Source organism: Odontesthes bonariensis, chromosome 21 (assembly GCF_027942865.1).
Source record: "Odontesthes bonariensis isolate fOdoBon6 chromosome 21, fOdoBon6.hap1, whole genome shotgun sequence".
Classification (NCBI taxonomy): domain Eukaryota; kingdom Metazoa; phylum Chordata; class Actinopteri; order Atheriniformes; family Atherinopsidae; genus Odontesthes; species Odontesthes bonariensis.
This window is the reverse complement of record NC_134526.1, coordinates 2,772,431-2,791,885: the sequence shown is the minus strand read 5'-3', so window position 1 is coordinate 2,791,885 and position 19,455 is coordinate 2,772,431. Positions and strand designations below refer to the sequence as shown.

The following is a 19,455-nucleotide window of genomic DNA, read 5'->3' as shown; positions in this document are numbered from 1 at the left end:
GGTTTTTACGGCATGTTGTGTAAATGATGGTGATCTGAATACTGTTCCAAACACATTTGCTTTGCCAAGGGAAATACTCACATTTCTGTCAACACATTTGCCAAGAATCCTTCTTCCAGTCGACATCTTCCAACAGTTAAACACGGTGAGGACCCTTCAAAACCATGTATGGTGAGGGTGGGGCTCTGCTGACCTCAAGCAGGGATGTTGTCGTGGGGGGAATACTTCGAGGACCTCCTCAATCCTACCAACATGCCTTTCCGATGAGGAAGCAGAGTCAGGGAGCTCGGATGTGGGGCCTCCCATTTCTTGGGCTGAGGTCATCAAGGTGGTCAAAAAACTTTTCAGGGGAAAGGCCCCGGGGGTGGATGAGGTCCGTCCGGAGTTCCTCAAGGCTCTGGATGCTGTCGGGCTGTCTTGAATGACACGTCTCTACAACATTGCGTGGACATCGGGGGCAGTGCCTCTGGGCTGGCAGATCGGGGTGGTGGTGCCCCTCTTTAAAAAAGGAGAACGGAGGGTGTGTTCCAACTATAGGGGGATCACACTCCTCAGCCTCCCTGGTAAGGTCTATTTGGGGGTACTGGGGAGGAGGATCCGCTGGATAATCAAATCTCGGATTCAGGAGGTGCAGTTTCGTTTTCGTCCTAGCCGTGGAACAGTGGACCAGCTCTACACGCTCAGCAGGATCCTGGAGGGTGCATGGGAGTTCGCCCAACCGGTCTACATGTGTTTTGTGGACCTGGAGAAGGCGTTCGACCGTGTCACTCTGGGAGTCCTGTGGGGGGTGCTCCGTGAGTATGGACCCCTTCATAGGTGCTGTTCGGTCTCTGTATGACCGGTGACAGAGTTTGGTCCGCATTGCCGGCAGTAAGTCGGACATGTTTCCTGTGAGGGTTGGACTCCGTCAGGGCTGCCCTTTGTCACCGGTCCTGTTCATAATTTTTATGGACAGAATTTCTAGGCGCAGCCAGGGCGTTGAGGGGGTCCGTTTTGGCGACCTCAGAATCGGGTCTCTGCTCTTTGCGGATGATGTGGTTCTGTTGTAGTCGTCGGGCCGTGACCTTCAGCTCTCACTGGAGCAGTTCGCAGCCGAGTGTGAAGCGGCTGGGATGAGAATCAGCACCTCCAAATCTGAGACCATGGTCCTCGGCCGGAAAAGGGTGGAATGCTCTCTCCGGGTCGGGAGAGAGCATTCCCCAAGTGGAGGAGTTCAAGTATCTCGGGGTCTTGTTCACAAGTGAGGGACGAATGGAGCAGGAGATTGACAGGCGGATCGGTGCGGCGTCTGCAGTGATGCGGGCTCTGCACCGGCCCGTCGTGGTGAAGAAGGAGCTGAGCCAGAAGGCGAAGCTCTCGATTTACCGGTCAATCTATGTTCCATCCATCACCTCACCTGTGGTCACGAGCTGTGGGTAGTGACCGAAAGAACGAGATCGCGAATACAAGCGGCCGAAATGAGTTTCCTCCGCAGGGTGTCTGGGCTCTCCCTTAGAGATAGGGTGAGAAGCTCGGTCATCCGGGAGGGGCTCAGAGTAGAACCGCTGCTCCTCCGCATCGAGAGGAGTCAGATGAGGTGGCTTGAGCATCTGATTAGGATGCCTCCTGGACGCCTACCTGGTGTGGTGTTCTGGGCCCGTCCCACTGGGAGGAGGCCCCGGGGAACACCCAGCACACGTTGGAGAGACTGTCTCTCGGCTGGCCTGGGAACGCCTCGGGGTCCCCCCAGAAAAGCTGGAAGACATGCAGCAAAGGGCCGTCCGGTTCGGGACTCGAACCGGGGCCAGCTGCAGCGAGGACTGTAGCCTCTGTACATGGGGTGCCTGCTGTGCCCACTACGCCACCGACCACCCCCTGTCGGACGGGCCCGGAACACCTCACCCCATTTAATGTTTCTCTGCTTCAACACACCTGATTCAGAGTAAATGGATCACTTCAAAAGATTAAGTTCTGCAGAACCCTGCTAACGATGCATTAATCAGAATCAGGTGAAGCAGGGAAACATCTAAAACCTGCAGGACAGCGGCCCTCGAGGACCGGATGTGGGTATCCTAGCTCTAAGGATTCGTCAAGAGAAGATCAGGACCATGGCCCCAGGAAGAAAAACTTTTAATTTAAATGTCTTACATTGATAAATAGCATAAGTAGTATAAGTATAAAGTACCAATACAATTTTTTAGGAAATCCACAGACTTCCAGCTAATGATTCTGTGGACATCTCAGCACTGTTCAACAGTAGGTCACCATCCTTAAAAGATTGACATATAATGTACATGTGTTCCATATTGACACCCAACTGCTATTCTTCAGAACCCACTGCAGAGGAGTTGGAGGATTTAGTTCTAACACAATCCATCAAACAACAACATCATCAAACGACAATTATAACCAATTACAGATTTAATAAACAGTGCGGAGAGGGTTATCGAGGAGGAGTTTGAAGTGTTTGAAGGAGATCTTCCCACCGTAAAGGATGGCAGCAAGAATGGGATGAAAGAGCCCGGTTTCAATGGTTGGACTGATTCTTTTCACTTTATACATGCTTCCATCAGGTAACATTATTAGACAGCATGGCATAAATTTCCATTGCTATGCTGATGATACTCAGCTGTACTTATCTATGAAACCAGATGAAACCAATCAGTTGGTCAGACTACAAGCATGTCTTAAAGACATAAAGACCTGGATGACCTTAAAGACCTTTCTGTTTCTACATGTTTTCTTTAGACCTGAAGGAACTAATCTAGTTATATAATTACTGTAGATGGTATTTCTTTGGCTTCTGGTCCTACAGTGAGGAACCTTGGAGTTATTTCTGACCAGGATCTGTATTCAGGCTCACAAATAAAACCGGTTTCTAGAGCCCCTTTCACACTGAGGAAGAACCCGCGTTTAATTCGCAAATTTAGCGTGTCTGCTGTTCCTTTCACACTGACGACCCTGGGTTGGCGTGTCAACTCAACCGCGTCGGACCCTAGTCTTTTTGCCGAGCCGAGTTTGATGTGAAAGCAATTGACGCGGGTCAGACGTGGGCGTGGCGTGGACAGAATGGACAGCTGATTCAGAACAACAGCGACAGGTGAGGACAAGTTTTACTCTGTTTTACTTCAAGTTGGAGACATTTTTGAAGATGTCCAACTTGGGAGACAGAGGAGAGGACGTTATTTACCGCCACATGTCGGGGACGGTGAAAGAGGGACCTCTGCTGGAAGGGCTGGCGAGAAAGATGGGAGAACGTGGTTTCCCACGCAGCAAGATGCAGGTGACCAACAAACTAAAGGTCATGAGGAAAAAGTTCCATGCTGTTAATGACCACAACGGCAGGAGTGGCAGAGGGCGATTGGACTGGCCATATTTCGACATGTGCCAAGCCATCTGGGGAGGAAGCCACTCTGCCAACCCCATTGCCATTCAGGGCAGCATGGAGCTCGCACCCGCTCCTCTTCCCACACCACCGTCTCCTGTCCCCCAGCGCAGCATCTGTCAGCCCCGCCGAGATCGAAGATGCAAACGAAACAGCCAGCGGGACCAGTGAAAATCTCCATGAACTGCATATACAATTGCAAAAATAAGTCCTCAAGGTGTCCCGCCATCGTTGGTTTGAAAAATTTGATGCAGACAGGTGTATTTAACCCTACCTCCGACGCATGGCTTGTGCCTACGTCATTGTGCACGCCCAGCATTTTATGTGTTTCGTGTGACGCTCTGCCACTAGGCAACGCCCCCTGAACTCGGCTTCAGGCGACACGGGTCACCTAATACGCCAAGCTTTCACATTGCTCGACGCGGGACGAAGTGGCAATTTGGACCCACTAAGGTAGCGGGTTGCAGTGTGAAAGGGGCTTAGAACTGCCTTCTTTCACCTTTGTAATATTGTTAAAATCAGGAACAAAAATAAAACCTAAATTTACTGTAATTATGTGTGAACACCCACGCTGCTGGTGATATAAACTGTGGTGGGGAAACAAAACGTTCATACTTTTAGTTGTTTAAGATTATTTAAGGGGGTTTCTTCCTCCATCGCTGCTCTTTCTGATGATTTTACATCATTTTGTGACTTGCTCATTGATTTGGAGTCTTTTTATATTAATTTAGTGTCTTTAAGGATGTTTTTCTTTGAGGTTGATCTGTCTCTTCGTGCTGATTCACAGTCTGATGAAGGTTTTAGAAAGTTTTACATTTCCTCTCCGTCATTATGGATCCTCTTTTACTCCTTTCAGATCTCAGTGTTTGCAATTTTTGTTTCCTTGAGTTTATTTTGAGTCTTTGTGGAGTATTTTGAACCTTTTTCTCATTATTTTTCCCCTCAGTCCATCCATCATTTTAACAGATGTTAAAATCACCTCCCAGCTCCGGTAAGAGTGACCAAACAGATGAACCATTTAATTACACATAAACCTGTGTATTACACGGCCATGTTTAAAGGATAAGACCGTTTTTTTTACATTGGGCCCTTGAGTTCACATTATAACATGATGTTCTACTCACCCCTGCTTGTTGTTGGTCATTTGGAGCCGTTCCGAAGATATTCGCGAGGCGTCTGGCTGCTCTCTTGAGATATTCGGCCATGAAACGGGTTCATATGGGCAAGTAAATACAGGCACAAACTATGCTGTTTATAATTTATTAATTACTGTACATTAGCACTGATAACGTGGAGGTGCGTCGCTTACTTAAAAAAACCCGGGTTACTAATTTTGAATTTTAGCCGAATGAGCAGCGCAGGCAGGCAGCAGGCAGCAGGTCTGTGGGCTGTCTGTGGTAGTAGCACGACGAGGACGTCAGTAACACCCACTTTACGACAAAAATTCAAAATGACAGTAACCCGGATTTTTTTAAGTAAGCGACGCACCTCCCCGTTATCAGTGCTAGTGTACAGTAATTAATAAATTATAAACAGCATAGTTTGTGCCTGTATTTACTTGCCCATATGAACCCGTTTCATGGCCGAATATCTCAAGAGAGCAGCCAGACGCCTCGCGAATATCTTCGGAACAGCTCCAAATGACCAACAACAAGCAGGGGTGAGTAGAACATCATGTTATAATGTGAAATCAAGGGCCCAATGTCAAAAAAACGGTCTTATCCTTTAACTCTGGTCTGATTATTACAGAAAACACTGCTGTTCTGTTTTAGGTGGATCCCAAGGGGATCATTTAAACTGAAGTTAACTGTACTTTTATCAGTAAATAAAAAAAATTACACTCAGTTCAGTGTTAAAGGTATTTCTGATTTTCCTGCTAAAACTGTTTCCAGATCAGTTTCACCATCTTTACAAACCTGCATTCACTGCCGTCTACTGGCTACAACGAATAATTTAGTTTATTTTTAATAACAGGAAAAGATGTTAATTGTTCTGTGTGAAACTCAAACAGTTTCTCTGGAGATAACATAGATATTAATTATGTTTACATGTCACTGACACATTTCTTATATTTGTATTTTCCTGAACAAAAATCTTAAATCAAGCTGTTTATTGACTGTGTCTAAGACTCTAAGACTGTATCTGATAGAAACAAACCAGTTATGTTATAAGTTCCCGTGGAGGCTTTTTATTAATCAATTTCTGAAATAAAACAAGAACCAGAAATAAAGAAAGTCATAAAATTCACTTTAGTTTTTATTGGAATGTCCAGCAGAGCAAAGATAAACATATTTAACTTCTGTACATCTTCAACATCACTGATCTTATAAATTATCGCCCTCTTCACCTCAAAGATGCCGTCTTGATGGTCAGGACGGACACGTCAAAGGTGCCCCCGCTCAGGTCAAAGATCAGGATGATCCGTTCTCCTGAGGCTACTTTTTCATATCCAAAGGTAGCCCAATTTGAAATTAATAATGAGGTACTTTGAAAATTTAAGAGTAGCCCGTTCCTACTTGCCTGACTTGCCCATAGAAGGCTGACACAGTCATTCCATTTTGGGCAACCTTCTCAATGGTGGGCGTACCCTGGTAAGGGTAAAGTGTGAAATATGATTTTTTTTTCTCCTCCTCTCACCTAATGTGGTATTTTCTCCTATCTGGAAGGTGCTGCGCTCATCACTGAGCTGCATGGCCACGGTCACCCATCTCCCTTGTTTTGTTTTTTATGTTGTCTGTCTGGGTGGGTTGTACTGGAACTTCTTGGAATTTCCCCTTCGGGGGATTAATAAGGTATTTTTTAATTTGAATTGAATTTGAATTTGAATTTAGACTTTTTTCTTCCGTTAGGACTATACTCTTTTGTCGTTATTGTTTATTTTTGTATTTTTGTTCATGATTTGGTCTCATGCAGCTGCCATATCAATGTGTTGATGATCAGCTATAATAATTTTACTTGTATAGCACCAATTCACAACAAAAGAAATCTCAAAGCACTTGAATTACTTGTTTAACTTAATCTTAAATTCCAAACAGTTCAACCCATTTACTTTCCAAATCAGTGTTTGGTTGTTGGAGCTAATAATTGGCCACTGTTGTATTAAATCTAAAGAAATCTACATTTTAAAAGTATCAAATACTCCAGAAGAAAAATCTATTAAAACTCAGCATCCTCAAAGAAAAGGTAATAATTTAATCAATCTATTGAGCTAAAGAGTAAACTATGTTCAAATAAAAATAAAAAATAAATAAATAAAAGATAAACAATCCATAAAGAAATAAAAATGTAAGATAAAACATCTGACATACAATTTCTCAAAAATATTTTCATCAATAAAGTGAAAGTTTTAGATAAATAATTAAACATTTTATCAAAAAGTCTAAATGTTCAGATACTAAATACAAATTTAATGTAAAAGATTAAATCAAAATGATTTTTGAAAATATTTATTGAAGATTTTAAAAATTCAACATTTCAAATACAAAGTCAAACATTGCAAGACTGAATTTTAAAAATAATGATGTAACATTATGTAAAATATCAACTGTCTGAGATGAGAAATCAATAATTCAGACTATAATCGCATATCATCAGGATGAACCCTGGCTGCTCACTAAACTTCTGCTCATTGGAGCAGAATCAGTGATTTAAGATAAACACAAAAAACTTGTGCCAAATAAAAAATGGACCAGACTCAGTGAATAATTCCTTATACTCCCTATATACACCAGTGAGCAGTACTGACCAACATGTCATTTGGGTCATCAGGGGGGAACCTCCTTTCATCAGTGTTTCGTCGAGTTTGGCCCACGTCACCTCCAGGAGGCTAGACAGTGATCACTGGCGTCCCAGAGTCCTAATGCCAGCCATCACTGCTCCTCACAACACAATAACCATCTTTTTTCTTTCTATTTTTTTCCACAAACACAAGCTACCTCAGCCTCTCACCAACTGCACACCAGTCACAGCGGTTTGGGGATTCAAGCCCTGGTTCGGGTAGGGGGAGAAATAAAGAGGTAAAGATAAGTAGGAATGGGATTCAAACCCTGGACCGGGTAGGGGGTGATGAAAATATAGAGGGTGCCAGAGGTGGAGGCAGGACAAGATACACTAGCAGATTCAGCAGACAAACTCACCTAAACAGTCCTACAATCACTAAAAATGCCAGCAAAAAAACAAAGCAAAACAGGCCAACTCACCTAAAATGGCCGCCTGGTTTCAAAAGACTCACATGGGCCACACCCTCCACTTAAATATCCTGAATTTCTTCTTTGTTTCTTCAAAGAGTCTGTTTACCCTAAGTGCTCCCCCTGCTGGGCCCCCAGCTACTATTGCTTCTTCTAATCCAAATCCATTGACTGGACTTTACTGCCTCATCTGACACTTCCTTCACTCTTTTCCTCACACTCTGTCCACTTACACCCAGCTCCCTCAACAATGAGACAACAGACTTTGCAACAAATCCTCTACATCCTACTTCCACTGGACAGATTCTAACCTTCCATCCTCGCTGCTCTGCTTCTGCCCCCAACTCCACATACCTAAGCTTTTTCCTTTCATATGCTTCTGCTACTAATTCCCTCCAAGGAACAGTCTCTATGAGACTGGGCTCTATGAATTAGACTCATTCTACTCCTAGACCACAAGACTATATCAGGCCTTAGATTTGTAGAGACTATTTCCTGGGGAACAACAAGCTTATTTCCTAAATCTACCTGCATCTCCCAATCACAAGCATCCTCCAAGCTGCCTTGCCTCCTTATTGTCTTATTAACTTTCCTGTTGAAACCTGCTGTACTTAAGCACAGTCTAATATCCTGAAAATGTGCTCTTACTAAGTTAACAACTATTACGGGCACTCTAAAATACTCAAACGCTTTCCAAATGAGGCTTTGTGGCACTGAAGCAAATGCATTTGCTAGATCCAGAAATAAAACATGCAAGTCTTGGCTGTCTGAATCTGATGCCAAATTATGCTAGTGTGCTCTAAACACCCTGTGAAACCTGGTATTCCTGCCTTCTGCACAGTAGTATCTATTAAGCTATTATTTTCTAAATAACTAGCTAAACTCTGTGCAACTAAACTAAAGAAAATCTTCCCCTCTACATTTAGGAGGGAGATCATCCGGAGCTGACTCAAGTCCGAGGACTCTTTCTCCTTTGGAATAAGAACGCTTGAAACCACAAATCTGAAAAAGTGTTTCTGAGTGAAAGAGACAGAATTAACTATCTGTTCAGCAGGGATTCTCTGACAGGAGGACACTCTGTATACTCAGCACAGAGACACTGAGGAACCAGATGACCAGAACCAGAACCCAAATCCAGGATGCAGAGGTTCTTCAGTGAATGTGGTGCTGAAGGTGTGGAGGTGGATCAGTGTGTCAGAGGAGACGCTGTAGAAGGACAGAGTGCCAGCAGGACGGTCCACATACACTGCTGCTCTGTTACAGACAGAGGAGGAGGAGGAGGCGGAGGAGGAGGAGGAGGAGGAGGAGGAGGAGGAGGAGGAGGAGGATGTTTCTCTGGCATTGTGCCAGACAGAGTAACCTCCATCAGAGCAGCTCAGAGACCAGGACTGATCATTCCATCCAAACACACATTCACTGCCTCCTCTCCTGCTGATTCCTCTGTAACTCACTGATATATCAACCCTTCCTCTCCACTCGACCTCCCAGTAACAGCGACCAGTCAGAACATTTCTACACAGCAGCTGAGAACATTCATCAAATCTGTCTGGATGATCAGGATATGACTGAACCTCCTCCACACGTGTCACCTTCCTGTTGCTGTCAGACAGTTTCAGTTTCCTGTTCACTGTGTTTGTGTCGATTGTGAGTTGACAGGAATCTGATGGAGAGAACAAACACAATCCAGCTGCAGTTATTGATCCATCATCTGTTCACTTTGATCAATGAGTGATGTGACAGTGTGAAGATGGCTGAATGTCATGAATCAGATGAAGAACACACTCACACTTCCTCAGCCCTGGTGTCAGCCATCGTTCTCCAGCAGGCTCCACCCTGAAAGGAGGAGGGGGGTCAGAGCAGCACTGTCTCTTTCAGCATCAAACATGGACATTACATGGCTCTCACACACACATTGTTCTACACTGAGAGAGATGCTGACTGCTCATGAGGACTTCACACAGCCCCACTTCAGAAACACAGAAATGTCCCTTTAACTGGATGAATAAAGTCTCTGAATCTGCTGAATATGTTTCCTTACAGGCTGAGCATTAACCAGCAGATGGTTGCTGGTATGTATGTTTTCTTTGGGGCCCATTTATCTGAGGAATGACACGATAAACCCCCATCATTCTGACAGATCCACGCTGTTTTAAGGGGACACCGGCTAATGCTGGCAGACATTTCCTGCTCCTCCTCACAGAGGTTTGCTCCTCCCTCGCTGCTCGGCATCACTTCTAACCAGCTCATGAGCCGGTTAGAAGGGAAATGATTAAAGCAGCAGAGCTCTCCATACCTGAGAGTGTCCAGCCTCCACTGTGGATCCTCCAGTCCAGCTGAGAGCTGCCTCACTGCTGAGTCTCCTGGATGGTTGTAGCTCAGGTCCAGCTCTCTCAGATGGGAGGGGTTGGAGGTCAGAGCTGAGACCAGAGAAGCACAGCCTTCCTCTGTGATCAGACAGCCTGACAGGCTGCAGGAAACAACACAAATGGCAGAAACTGAGAGAAAAGACTCCAACAGCAGACACCATCCTGAACAGGTCAGCTGTTCATCCATGACTGTAAAGCAGAATTAAAATGATCAGCAGCTGAACAGTTGAATGAATCCTGACCTGAGAGCTTCCAGGTTACAGTTTGGACTCTGCAGTCCAACAGACAGCTGCTTCAGCCCTGAATCCTGCAGGTTGTTGTTACTCAGGTCCAGTTCTGTCAGGCTGGAGGACTGGGAGCTGAGAGCTGAGGACAGAGCTGCACAGCTTCTCTCTGAGAGGTTACAGCCGCTCAGTCTGAGGAGGGAATAACAGGAAGAGAATTAAGTTATGTAAGAACTTTATAAATATTATAAAGTTCTTGCACCGTGTTTCTTTCCTCTTGATGTAAACTGATCTGATGGAACTGTTTGCTGTGAATCTGTGTTATCTACAAACTGAAATTATCTGAGAAATAACTCAGTTATTTTCTCTCCTTTTAACAAGTAAACAGAGCATTTAAAACATATTTATCTCTGTACTTACACAGCTTTGTTGGAGGCTTTGACCACTGGCAGCAGCCTCAGAAGAGCCTCCTCTGAAGCAGAGTATTTCTTCAGGTCAAACTCATCCAGATGTTTTCCTGATGACAGTAAGATGAAGACCAGAGCTGAACACTGAGCAGGAGACAGTTTATCTGTGGAGAGACTTCCTGAACTCAGGGCCTGTTGGATCTCCTCCACCAGAGAACGATCATTCAGTTCATTCAGACAGTGGAACAGATTGATGCTTCTCTCTGCAGACAGATTCTCACTGATCTTCTTCTTGATGTAATCAACTGTTTCCTTATTGGTCTGTGAGCTACTTCCTGTCTGTGTCAGCAGGCCTCGTAGGAGCCTCTGATTGGTCTGCAGGGAAAGACCCAGGAGGAAGCGGAGGAACAGGTCCAGGTGTCCATTTGGACTCTTTAAGGCCTTGTCCACAGAAATCTTGTGGAGATGCTTTAGTTTTTTTTCGTCTTTGAACGATTTAAACCTCTTTTGTTGTTCTCCCATCAGGTTGAGTCCAGAGTTGATGAAGGTCAGATGCACATGCAGAGCAGCCAGAAACTCCTGAACACTCAGATGGATGAAGCAGAACACCTTCTCCTGGCACAGCCCTCTCTCCTCTCTAAAGATCTGTGTGAACACTCCTGAGTACACTGAGGCTTCTGAGATATCGATGCCACACTCTGTCAGGTCTGATTCATAGAAGATCAGCTTTCCTTTCTGCAGCTGCTCAAAAGCCAGTTTTCCCAGAGACTCAATCATCTTCCTGCTCTCTGGACTCCAGTGTGGATCTGTCTCAGCTCCTCCATCATACTTGAGCTTCTTCACTTTGGCCTGAACCACCAGGAAGTGGATGTACATCTCAGTCAGGGTGCTGGGCAGCTCTGCTCCCTCTCTGGTTTCCAACACATGCTCCAGAACTGTAGCAGTGATCCAGCAGAAGACCGGGATGTGGCACATGATGCGGAGGCTTCGGGATGTCTGGATGTGGGAGATGATCCTGCTGGCCTGCTCTGAATCTCTGAATCTCTTCCTGAAGTACTCCTCCTTCTGTGGGTCAGTGAACCCTCTGACCTCTGTCACCATGCCAACACAGCCAGGAGGGATCTGATTGGCTGCTGCAGGTCGTGTGGTTATCCAGAGGCGAGCAGAGGGAAGCAGCTCCCCCCTGATGAGGTTTGTCAGCAGCACATCCACTGAGGTGGGCTCTGTAGCATCAGTCAGGGGCTCCTTGCTGTGGAAGTCCAGAGGAAGTCGACACTCATCCAGACCGTCAAAGATGAACACGACCTGGAACTGTTCAAAGCTGCAGATTCCTGCTGCTTTGGTCTCAGTAAAGAAGTGATGAACAAGCTCCACCAAGCTGAACTTTCTCTCTTTCAGCACATTCAGCTCTCTGAAAGTGAATGGAAACATGAAGTGGATGTCCTGGTTGGCTTTGCCTTCAGCCCAGTCCAGAGTGAACTTCTGTGTTAAGACTGTTTTCCCAATGCCAGCCACTCCCTTTGTCAGCACTGTTCTGATTGGTTCATCTCCTCCAGGTGGGCCTTTAAAGATGTCTTCTTGTCTGATGGATGTTTCTGCTCTGCCTGCTTTCCTGGATGCTGCTTCAATCTGTCTGACCTCATGTTCATCATTGACCTCTCCGCTCCCTCCCTCTGTGATGTAGAGCTCTGTGTAGATCTGATTCAGAAGGGTTGGCTTTCCTGCTTTAGGAATCCCCTCAAACACACACTGGAACTTCTTCTTCAGAGCACATTTATGTTTAAGTTGATGCAATTCTGAATGAAGACAAGAAATAACATCAGTAAACAGACATTTCAACCCTGTACAGAATGAGTATCTGAACATCTGCTGTTCTGTGTGCTGAGACATCAGTAAATGTGTCATTTATCCAGCAGGTTAAACCTTTAGAGGAATCCTCTTACTGCTCTGCAGACGGTCAGCCAGCTCCTCCTGCTTCATTCTCCTCAGGAAGTGAGCTGTGATCTTCACTAATGCCTCTCTGCTGCTCCTCTGCTCTTCATCCTCACCCTCCCTCTGACTCTCTAAGCATTCTGGGTAATCTGGACTCAGAGCCTTCTGCACCTTCTTCAGCTCCTCCTTCACAAAAGTGAGCATGTTGTCCTCCAGCAGCTGGAACAGAAAACTATATGAATGAGCCCATCAGACTGAAACCATGGAGCCAAACATCAGATCCATGTTGGACACACTGACAGCCCACTGGCCTACAGAGTGCAGCATGGAGATGGCTGTGAGCAGAACAGATGGAAAAGTAGTTGTTGTACATGTACAGACCATAAATATGGAGTCCAGCTGTGTTTGATGCTGCTGGGCAGACGGACCACTGGGACCCTCTGAGCTCTGCTGGTCCACTCTGTGGAGGAATCATGAAGAATGAGCTCACATTGTGTCTGTCCACACAGAGAGCAACACAAGGTGAAGGTCCATGAAGGGATGTGTGGATGTGAGCAGTGAACGCAGCCATAAAGCAGCTGATTAACTCTGAAGCTGCACATCATCAGCATCTGTGTTCCAGAAGATAAGAGCTCAGTGTGTTTCTAACAGTGGGAGGAAGCTGAGGTCAGATGAAGCAGTGTGAGGAGGAAGGGATACAGAACTGTGTGAACTGACAAAAGATTTGTTTCTTTGTGAGGAGTCCAGCTGACGTGTTGGTTGGATCGTAGCTGTAGTTTCTAAAATACAACAAAAACTTCAGTGTGGAATTAGTTCATTGGTTTCAAAATTTATTGAACAGAAACGAGTTCAAAGAAATGATTTCAGAGTCTTCACTGACCAACTTCTTTGTATTTAGAAAACAGAACCAAATGTAGAACCTGATGCAGCAACACTCAGTAAAAGTTGTTCTGGAGTCACAGAAAGACAGAAAGTTTACAGAATCTACAGGAACAGCGTTCTGGAAGCTTCTCCAACCAGCAGGTTATCTGCTGACAGGTGAGGGTGTCAGGGTTGGGTATAACAGCAGCTTCCACCAAAGGTTCAGTCTCTCCAACAAGGATGGGTCATGGCTCACCGCTTTGGGCCAAACTCCATCAGAGACTCATCAATAAGTTCAGGAAATATTCTAAAGAACTTTGGTCTTTCAGCATCTAAATGTTAATTTTACTCCCTAAAAGAGACCTAATTTAACATCCATTCTTTCCACTTTGACAGTTTCACATGTGAAGATGAAATGGATGTGAATCAGAGCTCACATTAAACACAAGTTGGAAAAAGAACTGTTCAAACTGACTCTGGTACATTTTACAGTGTTACACCATTTACACACAGCTCACCTCTGAGGCCGTGAACGTTGGTCTGATTTAAAGACAATAAAACGATCATTTGACCTGTCGCTCTGCATGGACACACAGCTGGGTTCAGGTTCAGGTTCAGGTTCAGGTTCAGGTTCAGGTTCAGGTTCAGGTTCAGATCCAGGCTGGTTCCTGTGAATAAAGGCGGTTTGGTGATGTGAGTGCTGAGCTCTGACATGGAGAAGAGTCATGGACAGTTAGAGATGGTCACCTCACCTCTGAGCTTTGCTCTGGCTCTCATGTTCCCCACACAGAGAGGTTTTAGTGTCCTCACACTGATCCATGCTGCTGAACTCACATCAGCTCACACACACTTTCTACCTTCTTCTGCAGAGGAAACACAGATCATTCATCTGCACATCAACTCACATCCTCTTTTCCATCATCTGTGCTGTAAAAAGATCAGCTGCTCCTCCTCTGATTGGCTCTGATTCTCTGTTTCATATCAGTGTCAGCTGAATGCAGTCAGACAGGAGTGCTGAGGCAGAGGAAGCTGCCATCAGCTGCTGTACTTCCACCACCTGTCCACTAGAGGGAGGCATGGAGCTACAGCCCAGCAGACACCTCATGATCCCGATGACGATGATGAAGGATTCTGTCTGTTTAGTTTTCAGCAGTGTTGTGCGTGAACGCGTTCATTGAACACGCTCATTTTTTCGCGAACGTTGAACTGAACGCAACACGTTTTTTAATAAAGAACTTGAACGTGAATTCGTTCACATTATGTGTCATGAACGGCAGTCATCACTGTAAATGAACGTTGGAATTTGTTTTCCATTGAAAACTGAGTGACATCTGTTTTCTCTTTTGAAACCCTCCTGTATTCTCGCTGGTGCCGCTTAAATCATGTATCACCAGACAGAAATGGTTTTGACATTGGGTGCGCAATGCATTGCGGGCAACGTAGTGTCCGGCTGAGAATAGTTGAATAACATACTGGCTTCCGAACGACGTTACCCGTGATGAATTGCGCGCGGAGGGCTGGAGGAGCGAGAGAGAGAGAGAGAGAGAGAGCGCTGCAATTAAATAAAAAAGGCTAGTGGAAGTGATGGCACGGAGAAAGACACCGATTCTCCTTATGAACATTTAAAACAATTTTACACTCTTGCAAACCAAGACCCCGACGGCAAAAATCTTACTTTTGTGTGTACTTTTCTGTGTCCACCTGCGCAGCAAAAACAAGTTAGGACATCAACAACGTCCTTCTCGAATTTGAAACGGCACATTGAGTTAAAACATCCATCCAGTGTGAATGCATATATGCACGCCCTCGAGGGTCATAAGGGAGGAAAGGGAAAAAAGACCCCCTGCCAACCCCAAACGCAAATTACACTACCTTGTCTGTACTGCTGCAAGTTTCATCACCTGGTAAGAAACCCACAATTGCAGTGTCATGAGCAAATGTCTACAATGAGCAGTTTCAAAGAAAATATAGTGATTTATCGCTCGTAGTGTGAAAAAAAGTATTTATTTGAATATCTCACGAAAAAAGTAAAATGAACTGAACTTTGAACTAGTTCAGAATTAAAATTGTGAACTTTGAACGTGAACTGTTCACTTTGAGCATGTATGAACTGAACTTGAACTAGTTCAGTAAAGCTGTGAACTGGCACAACACTGGTTTTCAGAGGACTTTTTAACAGCAAATACAAACAGGGACAGATGTTAGATCTGAGCTGTGTGAGGCTTTTAATAAAGCTGATCAAAAGTCTAAATACTGAGAAAAAGGAGCTGAAATTAAATCAAAATCAAAACTTGGGAATTTTGGCCCTTTGGAAATGCATTCAAATTCATGTATAATGGGACAAAATAGCCCAATTTGGAGGCCTCATAACTCAGCCATACTTCATCATAGACACATCATTCAAAGTTTAAACAGGGCAGGAAAGACTCAACTGTAACTGAACTAAAGGCTTTGCTGATATATTGTAAAGCTTTGACACAACAGCAGTTTAACTTTTAGGAGAAATCAGGACTCCTCTCACTCTGCTGTCCTGGGGTCTCACACTCTATTTTTACCAACTCGATATTAATACCAAAATCACTCAAACAAACTTCCCTCACATTCAAAATGTTTGCTGCACCCAGACAAATTATACTTCAAAATGTAGGTATTTTTGTCCTCTTTCACCCAAAGTCACCCTCATTGTGCTTGGCCTCACGGTTTTCTCTCAAATCCCCTCTGAGCGCAGAGAGCGACCACTCGGGCTGCCATTGACGGCCATTATAACCAGGTCACCTCATCTCCATGTCAAATCAATGTGAAGGCTGTTTTTAAAACTGCCATTAAAAAAATACCGTACATAGTAGCAGCATAAGAAATACACCAGTGGCTTCTGTCGTCCCTTCTGGCGCTCACAGTCGAAGTATATTTCAGATATAACTTATAGTTTTCGAACGGCGACTGTTTGTTCGGGGCAAACATATCAGTATTGAGCACCAAGGTCTCCCTGTCAGTTGGAGCCATATAGTGTGTGTACTCCGCTACTATTACAGCTGTCGCCATAGCAACTAATGACACAGCTGATCCTCCTTATAAGGGCACAGCCAAGATGGCTGACCTGTTATAACAGGTTTATTCCCGCCACTTTGTTATGTCTGCTCCCATTTCAATATGACTATAACATGGCAGCCTTACACGTCTGTACATGACACATCTGTCTCTCCTTTCAGATAATAATCACCAAACGTGTTAGAAAATGGTTCGATCCACCTCAGGGGTTTTTCAGATTTTACGGCTATTTTTCTGGTCATGAATGTGATAAATATATTTGAACTTCAATAAAATAAAAACATGAAACATAAAAATATCACCTGATCATCATGTTGATTGATTCCAGTTAATCAATAATCTCATCATCATGTAGATTTATCTTCAACCACAAACTGATCAAACTTTGTTCTGAAATAAGAAGTGAACATGTTCTCCAACATCACAGAGCAGAAACAAACAGGAAAGTTTGAACTTACAGATTGTTCAGAGCTGAACAAGAAGAAGACTCTCCACTCGACAGACTGAGACACAGGTGAGCTGCTTCCTGGAACCAGTCAGAGCCGAGTCCACCTGTGATGGAGGCGGGACAGATAGAACCTGTCTGACCAGAGGAGTTCATGTTAAACACACCTCCAAGTTACTGAACAACAAACTCTGAACTTTGTACTGCAGTTCTCTCAGAGATTCAGTGTAAATTCCCCGCATGAACATGGCTGCCTTTGAATCAGAACAGGTGTGTTCAGGTGTGCTCTGATGCTCATCAGCTCAGGATCAACAGTGAAATGAACTCTGTGAACAGACCACTCATCCTGGCAGTCAGGGAGGAGAGGATGGGCTAACCTGGATCCAGTGTTGGCTTTGTGTCAGCCTTTAATCTCAGTCTATATTTTGGTCTGATTTTCATGCTGATGACCAGTTTTGATCTCAGTAAAATAAAAAAAAGATGTGTTTTTAAGTCTAAGGCAAACTGCAAGAATCGTTTTAAACTGCTCGGATTCTAATTTTCTATCAGTGTTGCTCATGTTCATTTTCTCAAACAGCTCATTGATCATGTGATCAGTCATGTGGGGAAGGTGTTTAGAAATTATTCACAAAAGCTTTTTTCCACAGCAAAAGGAAACAAAACTTTATTGTAATTTTCTGTTCGGTGGTTCAGACGTTGGATATAGAGCAGAAATAATGAAAATCTGGGCCCTCTGAGGGCAGAAGCTCAGACAGTAAATGCTCAGGTGGGCAGGAGTCCATCAGGACATCCGCCTCCCCTCCCAGAGGAGACTCATAATAACACAGAAACAAGTGATGGCCTTTATCCAATAAAAGCTACTGAACTGTTTCACTTGTATTTTGGATGGATATAACAAACAAGACAAACATCCAGAAGCACAGCTGCTTGCCTTTGCAGGCAGATTTACTTTACAGGCCGTAACGAGCAAAGAAAGCATCACACAGCAGCCACCTTTGATAGCCTGAGGTGTCAATAATTAATCTATCTGAGCAGCTCAGAGTGGCTTCATAAAACTGAGCCCATCATGGAGACGTCCAGGAATGGGTGGGGCTAAATCCCACAGTCAGATAAACTAAACACTGTCAGCGTTCATAGGTCGCCTTTATTATTGTGTTATCTTTGGAGTAAGCAGAATTTCATTTATTACATGTGATACCTGCCTGATGTGGGAGGACAAGGCGTCTGTAAAATGGCACAGATATCTGTTATGGATAATAATACAGATATAATTTACCCGTAATAATAAAAGGCGGCTTTAAAAGTCCTGAATTTGAGAAGGGGAAGGGGTGCATAGCTCTGTATACACGTTTTCTTTTTGGGTATTGTTTCTTGTTTGTTTCACAATTAAAAATATATTTACATCTTCAAGGTTTTTACGGCATGTTGTGTAAATGATGGTGATCTGAATACTGTTCCAAACACATTTGCTTTGCCAAGGGAAATACTCACATTTCTGTCAACACATTTGCCAAGAATCCTTCTTCCAGTCGACATCTTCCAACAGTTAAACACGGTGAGGACCCTTCAAAACCATGTATGGTGAGGGTGGGGCTCTGCTGACCTCAAGCAGGGATGTTGTCGTGGGGGGAATACTTCGAGGACCTCCTCAATCCTACCAACATGCCTTTCCGATGAGGAAGCAGAGTCAGGGAGCTCGGATGTGGGGCCTCCCATTTCTTGGGCTGAGGTCATCAAGGTGGTCAAAAAACTTTTCAGGGGAAAGGCCCCGGGGGTGGATGAGGTCCGTCCGGAGTTCCTCAAGGCTCTGGATGCTGTCGGGCTGTCTTGAATGACACGTCTCTACAACATTGCGTGGACATCGGGGGCAGTGCCTCTGGGCTGGCAGATCGGGGTGGTGGTGCCCCTCTTTAAAAAAGGAGAACGGAGGGTGTGTTCCAACTATAGGGGGATCACACTCCTCAGCCTCCCTGGTAAGGTCTATTTGGGGGTACTGGGGAGGAGGATCCGCTGGATAATCAAATCTCGGATTCAGGAGGTGCAGTTTCGTTTTCGTCCTAGCCGTGGAACAGTGGACCAGCTCTACACGCTCAGCAGGATCCTGGAGGGTGCATGGGAGTTCGCCCAACCGGTCTACATGTGTTTTGTGGACCTGGAGAAGGCGTTCGACCGTGTCACTCTGGGAGTCCTGTGGGGGGTGCTCCGTGAGTATGGACCCCTTCATAGGTGCTGTTCGGTCTCTGTATGACCGGTGACAGAGTTTGGTCCGCATTGCCGGCAGTAAGTCGGACATGTTTCCTGTGAGGGTTGGACTCCGTCAGGGCTGCCCTTTGTCACCGGTCCTGTTCATAATTTTTATGGACAGAATTTCTAGGCGCAGCCAGGGCGTTGAGGGGGTCCGTTTTGGCGACCTCAGAATCGGGTCTCTGCTCTTTGCGGATGATGTGGTTCTGTTGTAGTCGTCGGGCCGTGACCTTCAGCTCTCACTGGAGCAGTTCGCAGCCGAGTGTGAAGCGGCTGGGATGAGAATCAGCACCTCCAAATCTGAGACCATGGTCCTCGGCCGGAAAAGGGTGGAATGCTCTCTCCGGGTCGGGAGAGAGCATTCCCCAAGTGGAGGA

At 45.0% G+C, this 19,455-nt stretch overlaps 2 protein-coding genes across 2 annotated transcripts; both read right to left on the bottom strand.

Annotated features, from left to right (window-relative positions):
* Positions 1 to 6,815: 6,815 nt before the first annotated feature.
* On the bottom strand, positions 6,816 to 10,174 carry LOC142370798 (stonustoxin subunit alpha-like). Its single transcript, XM_075453282.1, has 3 exons — positions 9,845 to 10,174; positions 9,338 to 9,384; positions 6,816 to 9,211 (listed from the first exon to the last, which is right to left on the bottom strand). The coding sequence occupies exons 1-3, from the start codon at positions 10,102 to 10,104 to the stop codon at positions 8,637 to 8,639; spliced, it is 882 nt and encodes a 293-aa protein (XP_075309397.1). The 5' UTR covers positions 10,105 to 10,174; the 3' UTR covers positions 6,816 to 8,636.
* Positions 10,175 to 10,557: 383 nt separating this feature from the next.
* Positions 10,558 to 16,893, bottom strand: LOC142371852 (protein NLRC3-like). The gene is made up of 6 exons (XM_075454595.1): positions 16,848 to 16,893; positions 14,094 to 14,204; positions 13,860 to 14,009; positions 12,862 to 12,940; positions 12,492 to 12,699; positions 10,558 to 12,344 (listed from the first exon to the last, which is right to left on the bottom strand). Exons 2-6 carry the CDS (start codon positions 14,159 to 14,161, stop codon positions 10,558 to 10,560), a joined length of 2,292 nt encoding a protein of 763 aa, XP_075310710.1. The 5' UTR covers positions 14,162 to 14,204; positions 16,848 to 16,893.
* Between the last annotated feature and the right edge of the window lie 2,562 nt (positions 16,894 to 19,455).

What these genes read in the sequence shown, in the direction of transcription:
- LOC142370798 (XM_075453282.1), bottom strand. Translation starts at nt 10,104, where the DNA reads ATGGATGAACAGCTGACCTGTTCAGGATGGTGTCTGCTGTTGGAGTCT. An exon ending in TGGAGGCTGGACACTCTCAG is followed by an intron (nt 9,385 to 9,844) that starts GTATGGAGAGCT and finishes TCCTCCTTTCAG; the next exon opens with GGTGGAGCCTGCTGGAGAAC. An exon ending in GACACCAGGGCTGAGGAAGT is followed by an intron (nt 9,212 to 9,337) that starts GTGAGTGTGTTC and finishes TCTCTCCATCAG; the next exon opens with ATTCCTGTCAACTCACAATC.
- LOC142371852 (XM_075454595.1), bottom strand. Translation starts at nt 14,161, where the DNA reads ATGGATCAGTGTGAGGACACTAAAACCTCTCTGTGTGGGGAACATGAG. An exon ending in AGCCAGAGCAAAGCTCAGAG is followed by an intron (nt 14,010 to 14,093) that starts GTGAGGTGACCA and finishes CTTTATTCACAG; the next exon opens with GAACCAGCCTGGATCTGAAC. An exon ending in GGCTGACCGTCTGCAGAGCA is followed by an intron (nt 12,345 to 12,491) that starts GTAAGAGGATTC and finishes GTCTTCATTCAG; the next exon opens with AATTGCATCAACTTAAACAT.